This window comes from Strix aluco, chromosome 29 (assembly GCF_031877795.1).
Source record: "Strix aluco isolate bStrAlu1 chromosome 29, bStrAlu1.hap1, whole genome shotgun sequence".
NCBI classification, from domain to species: Eukaryota; Metazoa; Chordata; class Aves; order Strigiformes; family Strigidae; genus Strix; species Strix aluco.
In genome coordinates, this window is record NC_133959.1 from 1,747,729 (window position 1) to 1,768,663 (window position 20,935).

General features: G+C 44.9%; 1 protein-coding gene across 5 annotated transcripts in view; it reads right to left on the minus strand.

The window, feature by feature from the left end:
* Nucleotides 1-2,996: 2,996 nt before the first annotated feature.
* The window catches only part of CRTC1 (CREB regulated transcription coactivator 1), a 50,063-nt gene continuing 32,124 nt past the window's right edge, over nucleotides 2,997-20,935 (minus strand). For 2 of the 5 annotated variants that reach the window (XM_074809116.1, XM_074809111.1), the window contains 6 exons: nucleotides 20,744-20,880; nucleotides 19,923-20,174; nucleotides 17,584-17,685; nucleotides 12,263-12,349; nucleotides 11,247-11,427; nucleotides 2,997-10,482 (listed from right to left, as the gene is read on the minus strand). In XM_074809116.1, coding sequence (XP_074665217.1) covers nucleotides 10,271-10,482; nucleotides 11,247-11,427; nucleotides 12,263-12,349; nucleotides 17,584-17,685; nucleotides 19,923-20,174; nucleotides 20,744-20,880 — 971 coding nt within the window. In that variant the 3' untranslated portion in view covers nucleotides 2,997-10,270. The remainder of the gene's footprint in view (nucleotides 10,483-11,246; nucleotides 11,428-12,262; nucleotides 12,350-17,583; nucleotides 17,686-19,922; nucleotides 20,175-20,743; nucleotides 20,881-20,935) is intronic. The other 3 variants (XM_074809112.1, XM_074809115.1, XM_074809114.1) reach the window with 3 other exon arrangements.

The window sequence follows — 20,935 nt, forward strand, 5'->3', positions numbered from 1 at the left end:
TCGGTCCTCCTCCCCCAGCCGCCTTCGGAACGTCAAACATGACCCCGACGGCCGCCCCGACGCCAGAGGCACCGCGGTGAAGCTACGCCCGGGTGAAGCGCGCACGTACGACAACCTAATTAAGCAAGTCTGAACATTTACACGCTTTTCTCTTTCAAAAATCCACCTGGACTGGACAGACAGACAGACAGACACTCCTTACCCCTGAAAGCTCCGCAGCAGCGTGGCCGAGGCTCTGGCCTGGGAAAAGTCAAGACTGTCACCACGAGACGTCACAACGCAGGGGATATTTCTGGGGAGAGTTTAAATTTCGAGGCTCCTGACGATGCTTTGCATCTTTTAGATCCATCTGCAGTTTCCACTTACAGAGGAAGAGTTCAGTTTTCACAGCTGTAAGCAGCCAGCCAACCAAAATCATTTGATTTTGCTGTTTATAAGCACTGAAACGCCAATATTTCAACACTGAAAACCACCAGTCAAAAAGCAAACAAACAAACAAAACTAAGAAAAAGCTAAGCAGCCAGAGACAAAAACATTTGAACTTTTATTACATTTCATTTACAAATAATGCAAAGATACAAAGACAAAAGCCTTCACACAAAAAGAAAAGATTGAAAAGAATGTACATTTAGTTGAGCTGCTTTTTCACATCATTTCTCAGATTGCAAACACTTAAAGCCAACTTCAGTTTTCCACTTTACCCATAGAAAAAAAACACAATAAATAAAACTTTTATGTCGCAGGGACAACTTTTCCTGTGCCACCAACGCTGTAGCTGAATATAGGATTGCATATATCAGTGAAATAATCCACAAATTATCTTAATAGAAAAAGTTTAGCTTGTAAAGAACAGTATATTATACTGTCTCTGAAAATGCATAAATTTGACATTTTTCCCCAAGCTCAACAAACTACATAAAGTTGTTTTTAGCTGCCAGTCTGTGAGAGAAGCTGCCCAAAGCAGCTGTGTTTAATTTTATTAAAATCAAACTTTCCCTTCATGAGTACTAACACATTTCACTTCCACTTCTTCTACAAGGAATCCTTCCACAGAGGGGGGGCTCCGTTAAGGTCAGAAGAAAAAGCATCTAAAAGTTCTACTTCCTCCCCAAAATAAAACCTCAGTATCTACTGTCTTATTAGTTACTAGCTGACTGAAGTACAATAGTTTAATTCCTACGCGGTGTAACGCTGCCGGGAGGTGGGGGGTGCAGGGGACATTTACACACAGTCCTCTTCCACGAGTATTCCGGACCCGGTCAGTAAAGCCAGTTTTGTTTAAGCGAGCCCTATGCCCCCCCCCAGCATTTTGCCCCATAAATATTATCATGTAACTTTTATAGTCCTCATCTACTCTGCAAGGACAGAAGCTTTACCTATTTATCTTCTCTATATTTAATGTCGTAGACATTCCAAAATTGAGCCAAGCTTAATCTCTTCCTTTCAAACGGAGGTTTGTGACATCAGACACGAGCGAGGAGATTTGAGAACTGCTGATCCTCTCTCTCGACAAAGAGCCAGAGCAGGTTTTGTTGAATTAAAAAACTGCCCTTGGTGTGGTATAATCCAACTCCCATTTCTACGAGCAAGTTTAAGCCTGTAAAAGTTCTGAGGGAAACACTGACAACTCCACTGCTCCAGCTGCAGAAACCGGTTCGAGTTCTAAGCGGAGACCTTTCATCCCTTTTCTTTACACCACAGTATGGAACCGCTGGCTCGAACAACCCCCAGGACACGTACGCAGGAACATTCCCGCTCGCTGCGCGGCCGCAGCGGTTCCAGCGGCGGGGGCTGAGCCGCCCCCCGCGCCCCGGCCCCGCCCCGCCGCCTCGCTGCCCCCGGCCCCAGCCCCCGCCACGACCCCGCCTCACCCAGGGCTGCCCATCGCCCACACCCAACTCAACGAGGACGATTTAAAGGTATCGAGGGAAAAACTCCTATTGCAGAACTGAAAGTGGATGAATCTGCACAGGTCTCAGGCTGATCTTTAAAGATTTCACACAATTTGCATCTGGTAGAGAACGTTCCCCGGGGCGGGATACACGTTTCCCTGTAACTCTACGTTTTCCCACTTAAAAATCTCAACCGCAATTAAAAACCTCTCAGCTTACTCGCAGAACAGGGCGCCCTTCGACAGATTTTCAAGCTTTATCTGTGCGAGGTTGTAACGATATTCAATACAGAAAACCGGAATGAATCGGAGCTCACAGCCCGGCAAAGCGCTCCCCCACGGACACGCTGTCCCGCAGCGGCTCAAAGCGACGCGTCAGCTCAGTCCCCCCCTCTCCTCGCGCCACGCAGCGTCGCCTCCCGAGGAAGCACCGAGCACGAGGAAGCGCCGAGCACGAGGAAGCGCCGAGCACGAGCACGGTGCTGCAGACGCGTACAGCGAGCGAGCGGATCCGCTCCTGCAAAATCCCGGGAGCCGGGGATGGGGCCGGTTCAGCACGACAGGATCTGCCCAGGCTCTGCTCAGCACAAGCTGCTCAGGAGCCTCAACAGTCTCCAACTTCTCCAGCAGAAGCACCAACTATTTTGGTTTTGTCTCAGTTTCAGAGGCTTTCGAAGCGGAGCAACGCCTCCTTTGTTCGTGAAATGCCTTAACATGGGGCACAGACCCGGCTCCCCTTTGGGGAACGCACCCTTCCCGACAGCAGCAGGGCGGGGGGTGCAGCCTCTCCACTCTGAGAGCGTCTGTTACAATCTCAGTGCTGTTTGTCCCCATTTCTTTGCCGAAGGCTTCTCTAAGGCAGAGGGGAGATGAACTCAGGGTCAGGTTGGAGTCGGTTCACTGGGGGTGTGTGTCCCCCCTCGGCCTCTCAGGGTTTGCAAAACATTGAGCGGAAGAGTCGAACAGCATCAGGCAGCAACCGTCGCCTGCCAGCACGTTCAACACCCACCAGCTCCTCACACAGCCAGGCCCACCTCGTTCTGCCTCAGCCACCACACAGCGCAAAGAAAAGACTATAAAACAAAGTCTTGATCCAACACAGATTAAAAAAATCAACAATTTTAAGACCAACTGACACAAACATGCCTCAAAGCCAGGGCGCATCCGTCCGAGCTCCCGGCGTTAGCCCAGGTTAAGTTCCCTCCCAGGGGGGTTTCTGCCACGCTGTTACCAGCAAACCAGTCCCAAGGTAGCTCAGGTCTCCTGCTGCAATTAAATCCAACCTCGAGCTCAGGTCTACGTCCCCCAGAAAACCGCCGTCACTCCTGAAAAACGATTTATCGAAGAGGAGGAATCCTTACACCAGCTCGGAAAACGCCGCCCCTCCTGCACACGGGTAGAACTGCCAATTTACAACGCAGCTATCGGAAACGGGTAATTCATGTTCCCAGGGAGCAGATCAACCGCTCACACGATTTATTTTTGGTTTTGAGCTCAATAAAAGGAGACCAGAACCAGTGACAAATTCAGCATCAGCACGTCCGCGCTCCAAAACAAACCGCTGTGACACGGGCCCGTCTGCAGCGGCAGGTCCCAGTTTCTTAAAAAATGGAGAAAGATGGCAAGAAAAAACGCGGTTTATCCCCAACGCCGCGCAGCCCCGCAAATGCTGGGATTAGTTTTTTGGCCGGTAGCTTTATCACTTGCCTGAACACATCAACAGCCACCAACGGGAAATACTGTCTGCAAATTCCAAAGAAATAAAGTAGCGGTATCTGGAAGTCGGTCCAGGCTGAAGGCAGGCATGATTATGGAGTAAAATTATCTGAACCGTCACCTCCACTTCCACCTGTCGTCACGCTGTGAGAAAACATCGGCAGCGTCATCACCGTTTGGAGACGGAAGCACCTACGGCAGCAACACGCTTCGGAAAAGATCCCGCGGCGCCAGGTCCCCGCAGCAGCGATCCCCGAGGCGTTCGCTTCTGTCCCAAGGACTCGGGTCCCGCAGAGGCTTCCGAGCAGAACAGCTCCGGGGAGAAACCTCCAGGCCTCGCCCGTCCCTCCGAAGCTGCGGAACGTGGCGGAGCGGTTCGGAGGCTGCCCTGCCCTGCCCTGCCCTGCCCTGCCCTGCCGCACGGCCACACCAAAGCTCCTGGGAACCGGGTTGGACAAACTCAAAGCAACCGGCTCCCGACAGCCAAACCGACACCAGCGATCTGCTGCCTGACAGCACAGGGCTGGAGACGGGTCAAGAACCATCAGAATTTTTCCCTTTGTCTCCTAAAAAAACAGATGTGTGTCTTGCCACATGGGTTTTCTGCCTGAAATTCTGTTGTCTTAAAGCTGGACCAATTACTAAATTAAAACACGATCGACAAAATAGGACCTTTGACCACACCAACACCGACGTCAGATCACAGATTCTCCAGCAAGCGGAAAACGTACGTCAGAAAACACAACACGTAGCATTTACATTAGTCTCCTGTAGCTACTTAACAGCAAAATATAAAGTAAAAAGAACCAAGATCAAACAAAACAAATGCTATTTTGCCATTTTCCTGCAACTTAAGTTACGAGACGACACGTGTGACCCTTAAAGAAGCAACAGGCTGAGCTGGTCACGAGGAGAGGGCCGGGCCCGGAGCGCGAGGCGGCAGAAGCACCCCCCCGTGTCTGCCCCCCACGTCTGCCCCCCGCCGCGGCTCCCCGGCAACACGCAGGGGCAGGAGGGATCCGCCGCGTTCCGAACCCGAGGAGGGGAGGGTCCGCGTCTGCCCCCGACCCCCAGGACCTCAAAGCGCCGACCAGGAGCACAACGGCGGGGCCGGCTCCCCGTGCTGGGCGGCCATGCTCACCCCGAGCCCGAAAATGGGGGCGCAGGCGCCCGGTCTTGCTCTTCTCTCTTTGGTCTGGTTACCTGTGACCTTCAGAACTCCACAGCGCTCAGACAAGACGCTTCGTGTTTCGAAAGCGGAAAACCTGCAACGGAGAAAGAGCAGCGGGATCTTCCTGCTGCCCGGTTCTGGGCAGCGTTAGAGTCCCCCCGAATCGCAGAACGGTTTGGGTTTAGGTCGCGCGAGAAGAGGTTTTTCAGGTGCTGAGTCTATCGGGGCACAGAGACGGATCTGAAAGGGCCCGACGAGGCTCCTCGTACCCGCCACGCGATCACCGACAGCAAATCGCCCTGAAGGACTCAAACCCCCTCTTGCTCCCGGCAGCGAACACGTTCCAGCCGCAGCTCCCTCTGTACAGACCCTCTACGCTACGGATTCACTTCCCTTTAAGCTTCCCACTACACAGTTCTCCGCAGCGGCCCCTGGGGCAGCCACCAGTCAATTTACTGAAGAAAACAGTAAACGTAATTTTACCCCTTTAGGCCTTTATTTTGATAAAATTGGTCAAGCCCACATAAGGCAATATACACCACAGTTAAAACCACCCCCCTCCCCCCCCACAAAATAATAAAATAAATAACACAAATGAATATAGTACGTAATGTAGTGTTTTGTTTTGCAGTATAGAAATTCCACACAATGATTCTGTTTAAAAAGGTAAAAATGATTTATAATACACAGTTATAATGTCATCATGGTGCCCGCATAGAAAACTGACATGCAATCCATGCCTACACTGCGCAGTATAAATAATATGCAACTAAAAATACAAAGAACAGGAACACTACAAATTATTATTTTTTTTTTTTGCTTTTTTGTTTTTTAAAAAGAACAGACACACGTAACAAACGCTACCTGCGCTTTCACATTGCCATCACAGTGACGGGGGTTCCGTTTTTCAGAGGAATAAACGCTTTTTTTTTTTTTTTTTTTTTTTTTTTTTTTGTCTCCTGAAAGCACAGCGTACATTGTCACCTACGGGATGATGAGGGGGCTTCCTCTTCCTTCTTGTACAGAGGGGGTTTCCAGGGCGAGGACCATGCTCGTTAAGGGACAGATCTCAAGCCTTAATTATTTGTTTCTGCAGAAATCCAAGCTTTTACAAACAAGCACAGTCAAGGCCTTGTTTTTGAGGGAAAGTTAAATGATTCTCTAAGTTATCGGATGCTGCTTTTATGCAAACTCAGAGGGCAGCTCCTTTTCCTCCACAAGCGTTCTCGTCGCACGGATTCGCACCAGGGTTCTCAGGCAACGCTTGTGAAAAAAAAAAAAATCAATTCGATTTAAAAGAAGGTTAAGAAAAACGTACAAATAATTAACAATTTCTTAAATGAATTTGCAGCCTCTTTCTGGAAACCTTTTCCCCTCTTGGGAAAAAAAAAAAAAAAAAGAAAAAAAAAAAAAAAAAAAGGAAAAAAATCCAACCGGAAGGTCTCTGTACAGGAAAGGTTTCGCACAGTTAAGGGTCGCTGCGAAGTGTTCACTGACATGCAGAAGCCGTAGCGAGCCGAGAGGTTCGGCGCTGCCCGCGGCCAGTCACGCATGCGGCCGTGACCGGACCCGGCCTGTGCAGATTCATTCCAGAGAGGATGCGAACGCTATGTACAGTGAAAGGAGCCTCCCCCGCCCCGCCCCGCAACCAACCGCAAAAGTTCTGGTTTTCTGTTGAAAATCACAGTATTTTAATACACTGAAGGTTTATTCCTATTATTTCCCCATTGTATTGGCAAATGCAACAGTCTAGCTTGGGAACTTTTTAAGATAGATAGATATATATAAAAACACATGTTGTAGGGAGGGGTAGGGTTCACTCAGCAGGTATGTTTGGACAGTAACCCTTTGAGACACCAGACAGTTTCAACATCATTTAACTCAAAAAGTTATAAATAATACTCCTTTTTTTTTTTTTTTTTTTTTTTGCTAAGTGATCTTTTTTCTTCCTGCTCCCATCCGCCCCGGGGCGGGCAGGGCCAGCTGCTCCCCACAGCTCTCGCTCTTACACACACAATTTAAAATGAAAACCGCTGAATTTTCAAATCAAATCAGATTACTTGTGCTGAAAACACTGGGGATCCGCTCCAGGTTTACGCTTGACAACTTAATGGATTGGGTTTGCTTTAAAATCAGCCTTATGCACACACACGTTACAAAAACATAAATTTTAAGGGGAGAGGGGGAGAAAAATCCCTCTCGAAGTGCAGCTCCTACATGATGCTGTCAGGAAACCGGCCTCCCGGGAGGCAAAATGCAAGAGCTGTCAGAGTAACTGCTCCGGTTCTCAAAGGGTCGGGACTAAAAGCAGCTTTTTCCTGCCCACTACCGGGGCTTCCGAGATGAAGCACATCTTGTCACACACAGCCCTCATCCGCTTCCCACGCTGACCTCGGCGGCCTCCTTCCCACTCCCAAAGCACCTTCCCCGCCTGCCCCGCACGAAAGGAACAAAAACCTGGATTTCTCTCAACTAGATGGTCCCTAATTTTGACAGTTGCATCCAGACGTGTTATTTTTAAATTAAGGCCATTTTAAATGTCTACTTACAAGTCTAATAAACAAGATTTCTTATATACACATGTAGATTAAAAAAAATTAGAAGGTAGCATTTAGCAACAGCTCCCTGTAAAAGTCTCCAGTGAGGAATCTCATCTCCTACTCGGATGCTTCATTCTGAAGTGACTCTGGTTTTAAAAAAAAATAGATCACAAACAAGAATTTACATGCATGAGAGTCATTGGAACGAGAGCGCGATACAGACAGAAATCCCACCAGGGAACTACGTGAACTGCAAGAAGCGTAGTCAACTCCCACTGTACCTTTGGCTGTTTCAAAGCAAAGGACTCCGAGTCACCTGTGACCAAATTACTCCTGTTCTTTTAGGGTATCCTCCTGTTCGAAGCTACCTTTTTTTTTTTTTTTCTCCTCCTTAAATTGAAAAAGCATTAGCAATCTGAAATAAGCAGACACCAGGAGTTAACGTACTACTGGGCTCAGATCCTGACAAAAACCGTTTTCAACAAAGATGCAGGATCACCTTTCAATTGCGTGGGAAGGAACAAAAAAAAAAAAAAAAAAAAAAAGACACAGGTAAGCGAAGAGAGCGAAAGAAAAAAAAACATTTTTAGTGCAAATGGTCAACTAATGGCACAAACGTGAGCAAACACGCACCCGGATTAGAGAGATCCCAACAACGATTCTGCTCAGCAGTGTTTGCATGAATCTCAGGACGGTGTCCCACCGATTTCTGGAAGCACACAGAAACCTAGTATAACTCATTAAGAGCAGGCCGGCTCCTCCGCGGACCTTCGTTATCACTTGCTGAAAACAGCAAAGAAAACTCTTTCTCGAGGGGAACGGGATGGGGAGAAGCGCTGAGGGTTTGTTTTTTTTTTTTTGTGTGAAAGTCATGACAGCTGAGAAAGAGCGGACACGTTTTTAGACAAAAAGCAAATCCAGCTGATGCAGATCGAGTGGAAAGAGAGCAGATGTGGAACTACCATGCCAGAGGGGGGGGATCAACAAAACACAACTCCTCTTGGAATGGAAACTAAAATGGCTCTTTAATGAGGCTGTATTGAACAAAAAGAGAGGTGGGTGTTCAAGCCCTACTGCACGGAAACGCTTTCCTCTAGCAGGTGTTTGTCCATCTCACGTTCGGGGTGTTAGGCGCAACGTAACTTTTAATTTGTTAATAAGACTGAAAATAATGTTAATTCGTAACTTCTACTGAAGAGAAGGGTCCTGTACTTACAGATTCTGTTACTGCGCAGGTTCTAGTGTAACGAAGACAAGGATTTAGCAGTGCCCCTGGCAATCACTACGAGCCTGCTGGGCTCTTGATAGATCTTTAAACGCGTTTTTCAAATCTGAGAAGAGTCCCAAATGCCGAGATCTGGGAATCCTCATCAGTTCAGCCACAGCATTTAAGTGAAGCCACCAATTCAGAGTCAATGGGTGGTTTGTGGTTTGGGTTTGGTCTTTCCAATTTGCCCTTGATAAAGTGTCATTCACCAGTCCGTTATACTGCAGCACAGAATATTAACAAGGACTAACAGAAATAGTCTATTATAAATTTAACAGAATCTCAACCTGTTCGAGGATACAGTACTATTCACTGTGGAGCAAGCTATTTTTTCCCCAGGGTGAAAGAAGGAATGTCTAAGTTCCTGCCACCCTATTTTGACTATATAAAAGGAAAACATCTAGACTTGCCTTAGGCTTCCTCACTTCTGCTTAACATCTGTTTAAAATTCCAGTTAGTTAAAAATACCTATATATATAATATATATAATATATTTCTGGAATAAAAACACAAAAAAGAATGTACTGTACAAGTATTATGTAGAGTGCTTCAAATGGCTGTATGTAGTTTAGCTACTTTCCTAATATCCAAATACTTAAATAAAAAAAACCCAAAAAGGTCATAAATAATGGTAACAGAATAAGTAATGAATAAGAATAAAAAATAAAAAATAGTCATCATGATTTGAGCCAGGCATTGCTATAGAAATGCCCTTCCTGTTGCCCAGGAATCTCTCACAAAAGTAAAATTAGAAATATGCTCTGCAAGTTAGTCTCCTATATTCTTTTAGCTGCTTTAAAATGTTCTGATCCTTCCTCCATGCTAATCAAGTAATGAATTATAGTACTTTTTTGTGTGCTCAGAAATGCTCTCTCTATATATGTATACATATATTTATAAATATATATATTACATATATATTTTTTTTTAAAAAAAGCTTTGAAAATAGTGTTTACAGTTGCCTTTTTTGACTAGCTGGCTACAAAAGGCCATTGGGCTGCCAGGCTGCTTTTCCGCTTTGCCAAGAACGCGCGTTTGCTCAGGGCACGAGAGGAGGCAGTGGGTGCGGGACGACATCAAGGAAACAAACCTGAAAACAAACATGGCATATCGATAAAGGAAGAAGCGTTTTACTCTACGAAGCGGCTGTCACAAAGCAGAGTCAAAACGGCCGAAGCTCCCCCAGCCCCTCCCAGAGGGTGGCAACGCAGGATTTGCTTTCGAATCAGTGGGGGGAGAGAGAAGTCGGGGGGGGGGGGTGTGTGTGTGGAATCGGCGCTTCCCCCTCCCCACCTCAACCAGCAGCCAACAAGTCGGTACGTTAGAAAGAATCTCTTTACCCTTGGCTCTGAACCTTCCTCGCCTGCCCAAAAACACCCCCTTTCTAGTGCAAAGGATAAATTGACAACTTAACGCTGGAGCTTTGGTGGGGGGAAGGGGGGGCTCTGGAGAGGAAAAGGCTGATGGAAACTCCTTACTCATTAATGGCAATGAGTGGATAAGGGGTGAAATACGGCGCGACAGGGAGTAGGGGTCTGCAGCGCTGCAAGCTTAGAACGACAAGCTTTACTCATTGTACACGTTGTGCAGGACACGTCCTGTCCTGACACGACTGACCCACTGGACTCTCGAGTTCGGCCGGGCTCCAGGAACAAGCGTCATCCCCCGCTCCCGGCGTCCGCGCCTCACAGCCGGTCCATCCTGAACGTGTCCTCTGTGGCGGGGTCGGTGAGGACCATGTCTGGGTCGTTCAGCATGTGCAGTCCATCCAAGGTTAAAGGGTCAATTTTGAGTTCATCCAGAGGGAACTGGGAATCCGTGTCAAAGCTGACGTCTCCCACTCCTGCCAAAGAGCTGGTCAGTTCTTTTGATAAGCTGGGAGGAGATTCTCCTGTCACTGCAGGGAAGAGGACGAGAAAGGTGTCGGCAGGACTTAGCAAATACATATTCACCAGGGAGACAAGGCATAAAACAGCTTGTAAAAATCCTGGAATAATTTACTGAACTAAGGCTGAGGTTCAGACAAGAAACGTCTATCCTCATTTCCACCTGGATGAATTACAGATTTGTCAGAGCATCTCAAACCCATCACAATGACCCAACACAAAGCAAAATTCATATTTAGGAGCCACAAAGGTGTCACTTGAGTCTCTCTCCCTTCGGTTTAGGAGGAATAACCTTAATTTATGTGATTCTAATCAGCAAGAATCCTTGGCTGAAGTATGGACTGAACTACAGTTTTCTCAGTGGCCTGTGCAGAAATTGTTTCCAAATGTCCAACTGTGACCAGATTCGCTACCATATGTGACACTAAAAAAATCCTTTGTTGGCAAGCTCGAGCAGAGCAGCAGAGGAAGGAGTTCAGCTTTCACCGCTTCTCCCTCACTGCGGCAGAGGACCCAGTAAATTCAGAGGCAGGGAAAATCTGTAAGATAATTAGTGCTGCCATTGCAGCTCTACCTGTTTGCTGGGATTAAACGAGGCTGTCGGGCTCCCCAGCACTCGGGAGACGCACCAGACCGCTAACACAAACCTCTACACCAGGTGGAACAAAACCTTCAACCCTTCTCCTTTCTTGGCTCCAAGGGAGCCGTTGCACAACAGAGAAACACCGACACTGGGATGGTTTTACCTGTGGGTTAAGTCTGTGATTTTTCTTACCTGTAAGAATGATGTTGGGGATGTTTCCATGGCTGGAGTAATTCAGCTGCTGCGAGTCCTGCAAGCTGCCATGACTGCCGGTAAGTCCCATCATGGCGGCCTGGGAGTAGTTAAGGGTGGAACAAGGGCTGTACAGGCTGTTGGAACTAATGGCGTTTTCTATCATGTTAAACTGTTCAAGCTGAAGACCAAGGCACAAAGGAATTGTTACTTCTAACCGTGAAGAAATACAGCAAAACAACTTACAAAGCTCAAGTACAGGAAGTAACGTTGAAAGAGACAGGCAAACAAATTCATCTTTAGGTTTTGTTGATCAAATATGGTCTATTTTTACTTAACTTTCCAGAATAGTTTACTGCCAATTTCAGAGTGCAGGGGAATGAGGAGGGGGTGGATGCAAAAATAAAATTGCTGCTTTCGATACCGTAAGAACAAAAGAAAAGGTAGCTTTAAAACAAAGTAAAAAACCCCATAATTCATGCTACTACCTCAGGGATCTGCCCATCAAGCACCACCTCTCAGAAGCTGTCTTATTTTTCCCTGCTACCAGAGCATTTTGCACAGTCGAACAGATCGATGCGCTGGTTGGCCGAACTAACGAAGGCAGGGGTCTGCTTGCTAGGTTTTGGTACCATGCATGAGCTGTTTGCCAAATTCAGGAGTAAATATTGTTACCACCTACAAGTGAATCCTTCCTAAATGCCACTATGGCCAAAGATGTGGGGGTTTTTTTAATCTATTTTCATTATTTTTAATCCAGTAAACTTGGCAGAACACCTTTACAAACATCTGCTACAATGGCTAAGAAGGAGGAAGGGGAAGAAAGAGTGGAGGGGGGAATAAAAATTAAAAAAAAAAAAGAAAATAAATCCTGTGTATTGCAAACTAAAAATAACAGAAGTAAAAGTATATGGACAAAATGTGATCTCACATATAATAATCAGAAGTTGATCTATATTTATTTTAAGCTGAAAGTGGCCGAAATATAGCTGAAAATCTGAGATGAATTTGCTCACCTGATGGGATAGGGCATTAGCCTGCCTAGCTGTCATCTGCTGATCATAATAGGAGTCACCAAATACACTCCCCAGAATGGAAGAATGCTGAAAACAAAACAGAGTCTTTATGGTGCAAAAATCTCACAAACAGACGTACCCACGGTGTGCGAGTGGCTCGAGCCTTCCGACCGATTCTTCTCACAGTTAGTTAGCAGTGCCCTTTATTATTAACAACCACTAACCACCAGCAAATTCAAAACACAGTCAGTATTCCCCTCCAACACACAAATCCTTCCACGTTACACTGCCTCTTGGTAAGCACAAAAATACAGTCAAGTAAACCAAACAAACTTCCTCACGGAGGACATACAACACAGAAAACTTCTGATTTATGAAAACAGACGAGTGCACTAGGTAACACGAGAAACAAAAAAAAGAACAAAAGCACTCTGCAACTTCAGCTTTTTTGTGAACTTTTTGTGTGTGTGTGTGTGTGTGTGTGAAAGACAAACCCCACACAGCAGTAAACTGCACGTTAAAACAAAATGCAAAGCTGATTGCCAGCACGCGGGTAGTGGCCGCTCACTGTCCCTGCGACCTCGTGTTCACGGAACAGCCACCGAGACAACAACATGCCAAAACAAAACGGACGTTTTAAAGTCATTTCTCTTTAGCTGCAGCTCGGAAAAGTTAACGAGAAAGCCCAGTAAAGCATGTTATCAGCAGTTCAAAGGCAAGAATCGCAGGAGGAATTCCTCAGCCTTGCTAATTTTAATGTCCCCTCTGTCACGACAAGCATTTATCAGTTATCCTCCATCATTTATCAATTATTCTAGAGGTGACCAAGAATTCAAGGTCAATGTTTTAATACTATTCAGTACTGTCCCATAGAATTGCCAGATAGAAAAGAAATCACAGAGAGATGACTTCTATTTAAAACTGACAAATTCTGATATTCCAGCTGAAAAACTCCACCTATTGACAGAGAGCATCTATAAAAGATGGTGCCTATAAAAGACAATTTACACAGAGAGTTTGTATCAATCTTGAAAAAACCCTCGATACCTTGCATAGCATTTTCCAGCTGGTTTATCTACACATGAAAAGAGGAAGGCTACAAATTTTCTCCTTAAAAACCTAAGCAGCATATGAAATTAAGCAAAAGCCTAGGAAGTATCAGAACAGAGTTACACCAGCCACCACCGTTAAGAGCACTGAACACAGCCAAAGATTAAGATACTCAAAAAACCACCGGATGATGTCCACAACAGTGAACATAAAAATTTCAGCAAACATCACATTTTAAACATTCTCCCTCCTGCATCAGTAGCATATCTCAGTGCAGCTTATTTGCAGGTTGCATGCAAGGCAAAGAAGTCTTGTATATAAAAAAAATAAATTAATTGCCCGCAACCTCTATGAGAGGCGACTATCAGGAGAGAAGCAACAATATATTCTTTTTAAAGCAAACAAAAACCTTGCCACCTTCAGCCAGAATCCTCAGCTATCACGTTATATGGATAAATGTGGCATCAAGGGAGGAATTCACAGCCCCAGAATGAGACTCTGTGGGGGAAGGTGGCTGAAAGTTCAGCACATGCTGCGCGTGCTACAAAACCCCTCGCTGAGCAGATCCTGCGGGATCCAAGAACGGCCCCGAGCATCCCCGCGAAGCACTTCCCACCGGCTGCATGCGAGGGAACGATCTGAATGCACTTGGAGAAGAGAGAAATTTGCTGCAGAACAGCGCTGCTGGATAACGTCCCAACACTGGAAACACCAGCCTTACCACCTCCACGGTGCCGCACGTTAAAGTGCGACACTGGCAGAGTCAGAAAAGGTAGCAGGCAACTGCCCCACATCTCTGTCAGAGAAGATTGTGACGGTGACTTCTCAGTACGAAATGGTTTAACTGAACGAAGCCAGCTCATCCTCAATACTGATTAAATGGAGCCTGAGCCAAGAATAGGGTTTTATGGACAAAAATAAGATTTTGATTCACTTTCCTGGGCATTTATGATCTGTCACAGCAATGACCACAGAACAATAATGACATCTTTGCAGCTTAACACCCTCCTTAGAAGCAGGTAAAAATAGAAAATGGTTATTATTGGAACCAGTCTTCCAATTTATCATCCGGTCCTCAAAACTACCGTGGCTGCTCTATCCCTCGCATGAGACAGGGCTACGAGGAAATTATCAAACAACACAAGCAAGAGCCACATTATACCTGATAAGAGAAAAAGCCAAGCACTACTTAAATAAAAGAAACCCCACACTTTTCTTTAAACCACCGACATCCTATTTGCTGCCCAGTTACACTTTGATCAACTACTCAGTCTCCACATTATTCAACCCGCCACATGTGTTACCTTCTTCTTCTTAAAAAAAAAATAATGGAGTCAACCTAGAGCTAACTCAAGCAAGCACATCAGGACCAGCCAAGCTTAACTCTATCACAGGAAAATCGTTCCCATCTTAAGTGGCAGGCATGGCTTCAAAACTGTGTGATGCTTTATAACAATTTCTAATGAAAAATGTGCGCTTCAGGATGTCACATACTCGACGTGAATCAAAGCCAGTTTGGACCAGCACTAGAAATACAATTGCTATTCGAGAGCTCCAAAGAGGATCAAGGCTTGCTTTTTTTTTTTTTCCCTTTAACTTCTGACATTTCATTTTTACAGGAGCTTTTCAGAAGTAGGGCAAAACCTAAAATGTTCGCATTCCACTAAGCATTGTTCCCATCCTAAAAAGTTTGGGCAACGTGAAAAATAATAAACAGAAGACCAAAATCTATTAGTGCAATTCTGTTTTAGTAACTCCTAACAAAACATACCAGCCTGTATTTATTTCTCATCTCCGAACTATACTGGTTATTACATCTGTAAGCACTGAAAGTCCCAAAGGAAATCAACTGGAAATGTCATTACTTCAACACTTCAGAGTCCCAGAATAATTTATCGACAACCCTGTGAAAAACATCTTGCTAACACCATCTCCTCCAGAAACACTAGACGAGGTCTGTTTTGTCAACAGTACATCTTCTTGGGTTAATGATGTGGTGACTGCAAGGAAAAAAAAAACCCCAAACCACAAAACCCCTGGCTTAAATTATTAATCTAAAAATACATACCATATTATCCAGTATACAGCCATTCTACTAAAAAAAGCAGATTTCTGTCTAATTGGAACAGTATGCCAGGTGTTAGAGGAGAAAAGCGAGGTAGTAATAAACAAGCCATTGTCAATGAAAAGCCATGCAAACACAAAGCTGAGAACTACAAGCAGAGCTTTTCAATTCGTGTTTGAACAGGAAGACCTTCGTAACAAACACACATCTAAAACACAAGAGCAAATAGATTTGGAGATGTGGAAAGATGAAAAATAACTTCTGGTGAATGAACCGTATGTGATAAAATCAAACCACAGGTTTCTATTTTTAGAGCACGTCACTCATCGTACTGATACGCTGCAGAACGATTTAACCTAAAATTAATCAGAGGAACAGGAGCAAGTGGAGGACGCCTACCCGGTCACACCTACTTTATTCCACTCTTGTCAGCCAGTGCCAGACTGTTCCACAATGGGCACATTCTGCTGTTGCAACCAATCTGCCTTTGCTTTTGGCAGATTACTCTACAGTCTAATGGATGCTGCTATTTGGGAGCTGCCCCCATAATCACAACCAACCCAAATTTTTCTTCCAAACTGTTTTTTCTTCCCCCATTGCTTCTCTCCACGCTCAGTATTTGCAACCACCACCACAGATAGCTCGCTCGCCACTACTCGCTTGTAGTTCATTGATGGAGGCAGGAAAGCTGTCTCGTTTTTAATTTAGCAAAAATAAAGAATTGTGTGGGTATTTTTAAGAGGCCAATACGAAAGTAGGCACTATTAATAAACCCGCTTCCTTTCACGCAGAGTTATGGTGTCCCACTTGAAAACAGCAGAACCTAAGCAAGAGTTTACAGGATAAAACAGGCCCAGCAGGAAAAATTACAGTCAAGTGTGCGCTCCACTGGGGAGCACTGGCTGCACTCCAGTACTCTGGACTGACCAGTGGCAACAAGTCTGTGGACAAAACCAAGAAAGAGTTATTGAGAAGTCAAGGGGGAAAGAAAATCAATGCAAAAAATCAAAATTGGATGCACTGCCCAAATGAGAACTGGACCTGAGAATTTGCAGCAAGACTGGCAACAGCTTTGCTCTACATGACAGCCTAGAGGAGTAAGTTCGCTTGTTTTCTTTGAGCCACACACAGAACACAGCAGAACTGGCAGAAGCAGGCAGAAGAGAGAGAAGTTAAGAAGCAGTTAAGCAAGGGTTAAGAAAATCCAGACAGTCCTGACACTCGGATCTAGTACTGAGCTTACCAGTGACCTGTCTCTGGCTAATGGCAAGGAGAGACGAAGCTTCAGCTTTGGAACCATGAAGGGGCAGCACTTATTTAGATAGGATCCTCCTTACAGCCTTAAACGTTAAACGATGAAACAGAAAATGTATTTTCAGACTCTGTTGTGATGCTCTGGAAGAACTTCCTGCACCTCGTTTCTACAGGTGGGATTTAGGAAAAGGGCAGCCATATGGAGCTATTTTAGCAGCATCAGATTATTTCTGTACGGAAAATCCAGTCCCTTGCATTAGGGGCACCCCCAAAGTCTGCCTTGTTTTTACCTGTCTTTGCTGCTGGCAGAGAAAAATTGCCCTTCATAGGCTAACACACACCCCAAGCTCTGACTTGCCTATAGGACGTGTGGATGTATGAGTATATACATACACAGGAAGAAAAACCAGCTAGCATGCAAGAGAGCGTGCTTACTAACCCATTACTTGCAAGCCACAAGATACAATTGCCAATTTCAAGAGCACTTTCTCCAGCATTTTCTTTCAAAGTGTATGTTTCCACGTAAAAAAAGGTGCTGATGTAAACACATTTGGCCACACAAGGGATATTTAGTGCCACAGGAGTTATTCTGCTGCAAGAGGCACTTAAGTTTTTCTCTCTCTCTCTCTCTCCCCTGCCCTCCCAACCTGATCTGTCAGCTCCTACACGATATTGCTAATTGAAGGGGGTCTACCTGGAGGTTCTGTCCACAGTGCACCCCAAAGAAATAACTGAGTTCTAATAGCATTCAAATAGCAGCTTTGATCAATAAAAAGGCAATTCACCAGCTATTGAAAAACTCTGGAACTGAATGAAACTGCAAACAAGATGAGACATCAGTAATGCATGAGGCACGTACAATTACAGTGAGACAACTATGGGTCAGTAATGGAGAGACTCAACTGAAAACAAACACAAGAAGCAAGGCCTGTGGAAGCACAGAGTCCCTTACTTGAGGGGAGCTGCCAGGAGAGAAGCCTTGATTGGAGACAGGAGAGGTGGGAGACTGGTTGGCTGGGGATCCAGCATTACTGCGGTACTGCTGGAGTGAAGCCTACAGAACAACACAGAATTAAAGACCATGGGATTGATGGAAGGTTGGAAAATTATAAACTTCTGGCGTATACAGGTCGAGGAAGCTGGGAGAAACCATCCTCTTCAGCAGCTCTTGGCTATGTATGAAGACACGATTACTGTGAACAATGCCGCAAAAAGGAGAGAGTTAAGATATCAGCGGGGCATGGCCTTGTCTGACTGAATGGCTGAGAGCAGGGCAGTGCTGTTGTACAAGCAAAACTGTTGAAGCATTTTCTCACTGTTCTCAGTTACGTTCAATTAAAAAAAAAAAAAATCTGGTCAGCCAATGATTTACAAAAAAGAAGTCTTGAAAGCTGGGAATAACTCGAAAATAATGTAATTTATTCTTCAATCCAACTGCCATACCCACACATTCTTAACCTGTGTTTACGCTGCTCTGGAAATCCTTCTCGTATTACTCTGCCTAGTCTTAAACAGCCTCGGTGTTTATCAAGATTGAAGTGTAGAACCATGCAGACTGAAACCCTTCTCAAAGCTGCATTTTACCCCAGGACACGGAACAGACGTTGTCTGAGAATTCACATTATGTTTTGAAGGTTTATATTAGTTATATTTACATTGTTCTCAGTCGCCTTGAGAACACATTTTCAAAGATTTACCTTCTTTTAGTCATAAAGAACCCTGGATTTGAACAAATTAATAATCTTAATGGCATTTAAATAGAATGTTGCACTAATTAACATAAATAGTAAGAACTGCTCTTCTCATTATACTTCCTTTAGAAGCTAACAGATGACTGAGGAAAACCTGCAATCCAGTAGTTCTATGAAAAGGAGTCATTTAATCAGATAGCTTTGCAGCGGGGGAGAACGCTGCACTGCCAGTGCTTTCTGACACTGAATTCCCTACATCTCAACAAAATCTGTCCTAACCCTTTTTGCTATGCATTCCTACTTACACACTTTAAGCAGATGTCCGAACTACAGCAAAATGAATTTCAACACTGCTTTATAAAAACTACATAAAAGCTGTCAGTGAGACTGTAACACAGCTCAAAAGGCTTTCCAATAAACTAGCTTTAAATTTAAAGTTTATTTATGTACGATTTCAGTTGCTTTAAAAGGTAAGCACAGCACCCTAAAAGTTAAGGTCATAAAGAAGTTTAGGATGAGGAAAGCAACACAGAAAGCAAAGAATGAAAATCAGAATCATCTGTACTGGAGGCTACGTATTAGAATCAAAACACTGGGCCACATTTTGAGTGGGTCGGTGTCCTTTCCACTGCTGGATTTGTCCTTCCCTCTTCCCCTTCCAACCCTGAAAGGGAAGCAGCTTCTTTCAAGAAGCACTTATCAGCACAAAGGGTTAAAAATTTCATCCACAAATTAAATCCACGGTGAAGTGCTAGATCAATACACAATGGTTTGTTTCTTCTCATTCTCAAACCAGCTACTGTCACTAGGACACTACCAGGAGGACACAACATGTCAGACAACCAACATCCTACAGAGCAGGGCAGAATGAGCAGAGAACGAGCTGTGACATTCTTCCCTAACTGGCCTGTAACCCTGATCCTGCTCTGCCTTTTGGATTTTCATATGCTGAGACAGACAGAACATTTCATAAACATTAAAACAAGCGAGAAAAGAAATCTGTCCATAAACTATTGGTGTGTGTATGCACACACTCCATTTCTTCTGGGCATCGCAAGGCAGCCAGAAATCCAATTTTTGAAGATAATAACATACGCTCAAAAATTCCTTAAAATGAAAGGGTTCTAAATATAGAAAGTTTAGGAAGTACCTGGTTCTCTCCAACTTTTGGAAAATGCTTGTTAGCAGGTTTCTTTATCTTTTAGGACTTTTCCTGTTAACGCCTCCGGTCTATAGCACACTGTAACATGGACTGTGTTGGGGGTGCACTGCACTTAACAGCCTGAAAACGTATCAGTGCAACGGCAGCAGCACGGTATGAAATAAAAGCTGATATATTTAAGCTGGTCTAATCAAACACAGAGTCATAAGGGACACGGTTTTATGAAACTACGGCCACCCTAAGCACAAATTAAACCCGAATTTTCCTCTATAAAACACTGAAATGGGATTCAACCAAACCCATTCTGGGTCTACTTCAGACTCCGCCTAAGTGTAACACTTCTCAGGAGGGCTGTCCAGCTGGATCTCTGAGACCACGCTGTACGCTACCAGGCTTTCAAAGGGAAGCTCTACCGCTCTCAGCTGCGCCCCCGCTTACCGAGTTGATGTCTATTCCCATTGACGGTTGGGTCTGGCTACCCGGAGGTGACTGGGGGATGGAAGAAGGTACCGTGACGGAGAGTGGGGGGAGCTGTGTTCCTCGCTGTAAACCAGAGGTCTGCATTAAAGGAGTATTCTGAGGCAGGGTACTTGCCACCTGGGTCTGCTGCTGTTGCTGGGAAGTTGTCTGGGTAAAAAATGGATATGGGGGAAGCTGCTGCTCCAGAGACAATGCATCCATAGCCACGGCCTTGAAAAGAAGAACCAAAATCATCCATGTTGGCAGGTAACTCCCTTTATTTTTAAGAACATCAAGTTTCACACCAAGAGAACTGGACTATCTCATCTCGCATTTAAGAAATGTTACCTAAAGGTTCAGAAACAGTCAAGAACACGTTTCAAAAGACTTAATATCACCTCCAGTGTACAACGAACAAATGCTCTAGAAGTCCAGCTGAATGTCCAGCTCAGAAATTGATAACCCAGTCAGTCACGCAGTCACACTTATCAAATCAATTAAAAAAGCTGATTGAGCTTCTCTCATGAATTAGAGAAATGTCTTTCAAATTTCAAAACTAACTTTGGGACAATACCCTTACAGAAAAGTGTCCCAATAGATGTTTTTCACCACGGTTCTAGAAAAGTGGAAGTAAAACCTGTCCCCTCTACAAACCTCTCCCTTTTTAAGACTCTGAATTAATGAAAACATTTGAAGAAGAAAATTACAGAACGAAAGAGATGAAGTTACAGCCAGCTTCTCCCTAGGTAAAATAATAAATCCAAGATTGAAAAATTTTAATTCTCCAAGTAAGTTCCTACCTGAGTAATTGGTGACAAAGGGGAAAGCGTAGGAGACATTTGCTGTGACTGTGGTCGTCTTGAGTCTGCGCTCAACGAGAGGGGGCTGACGGCTGGCTGACGGTGCTGCTGGGAAGGGGCCGGCGTCGTCGTCATTCCTGCCAGGAAGGAACAAACCAGCTTAAACAGGAACACGGCACTGGTTTATTGATA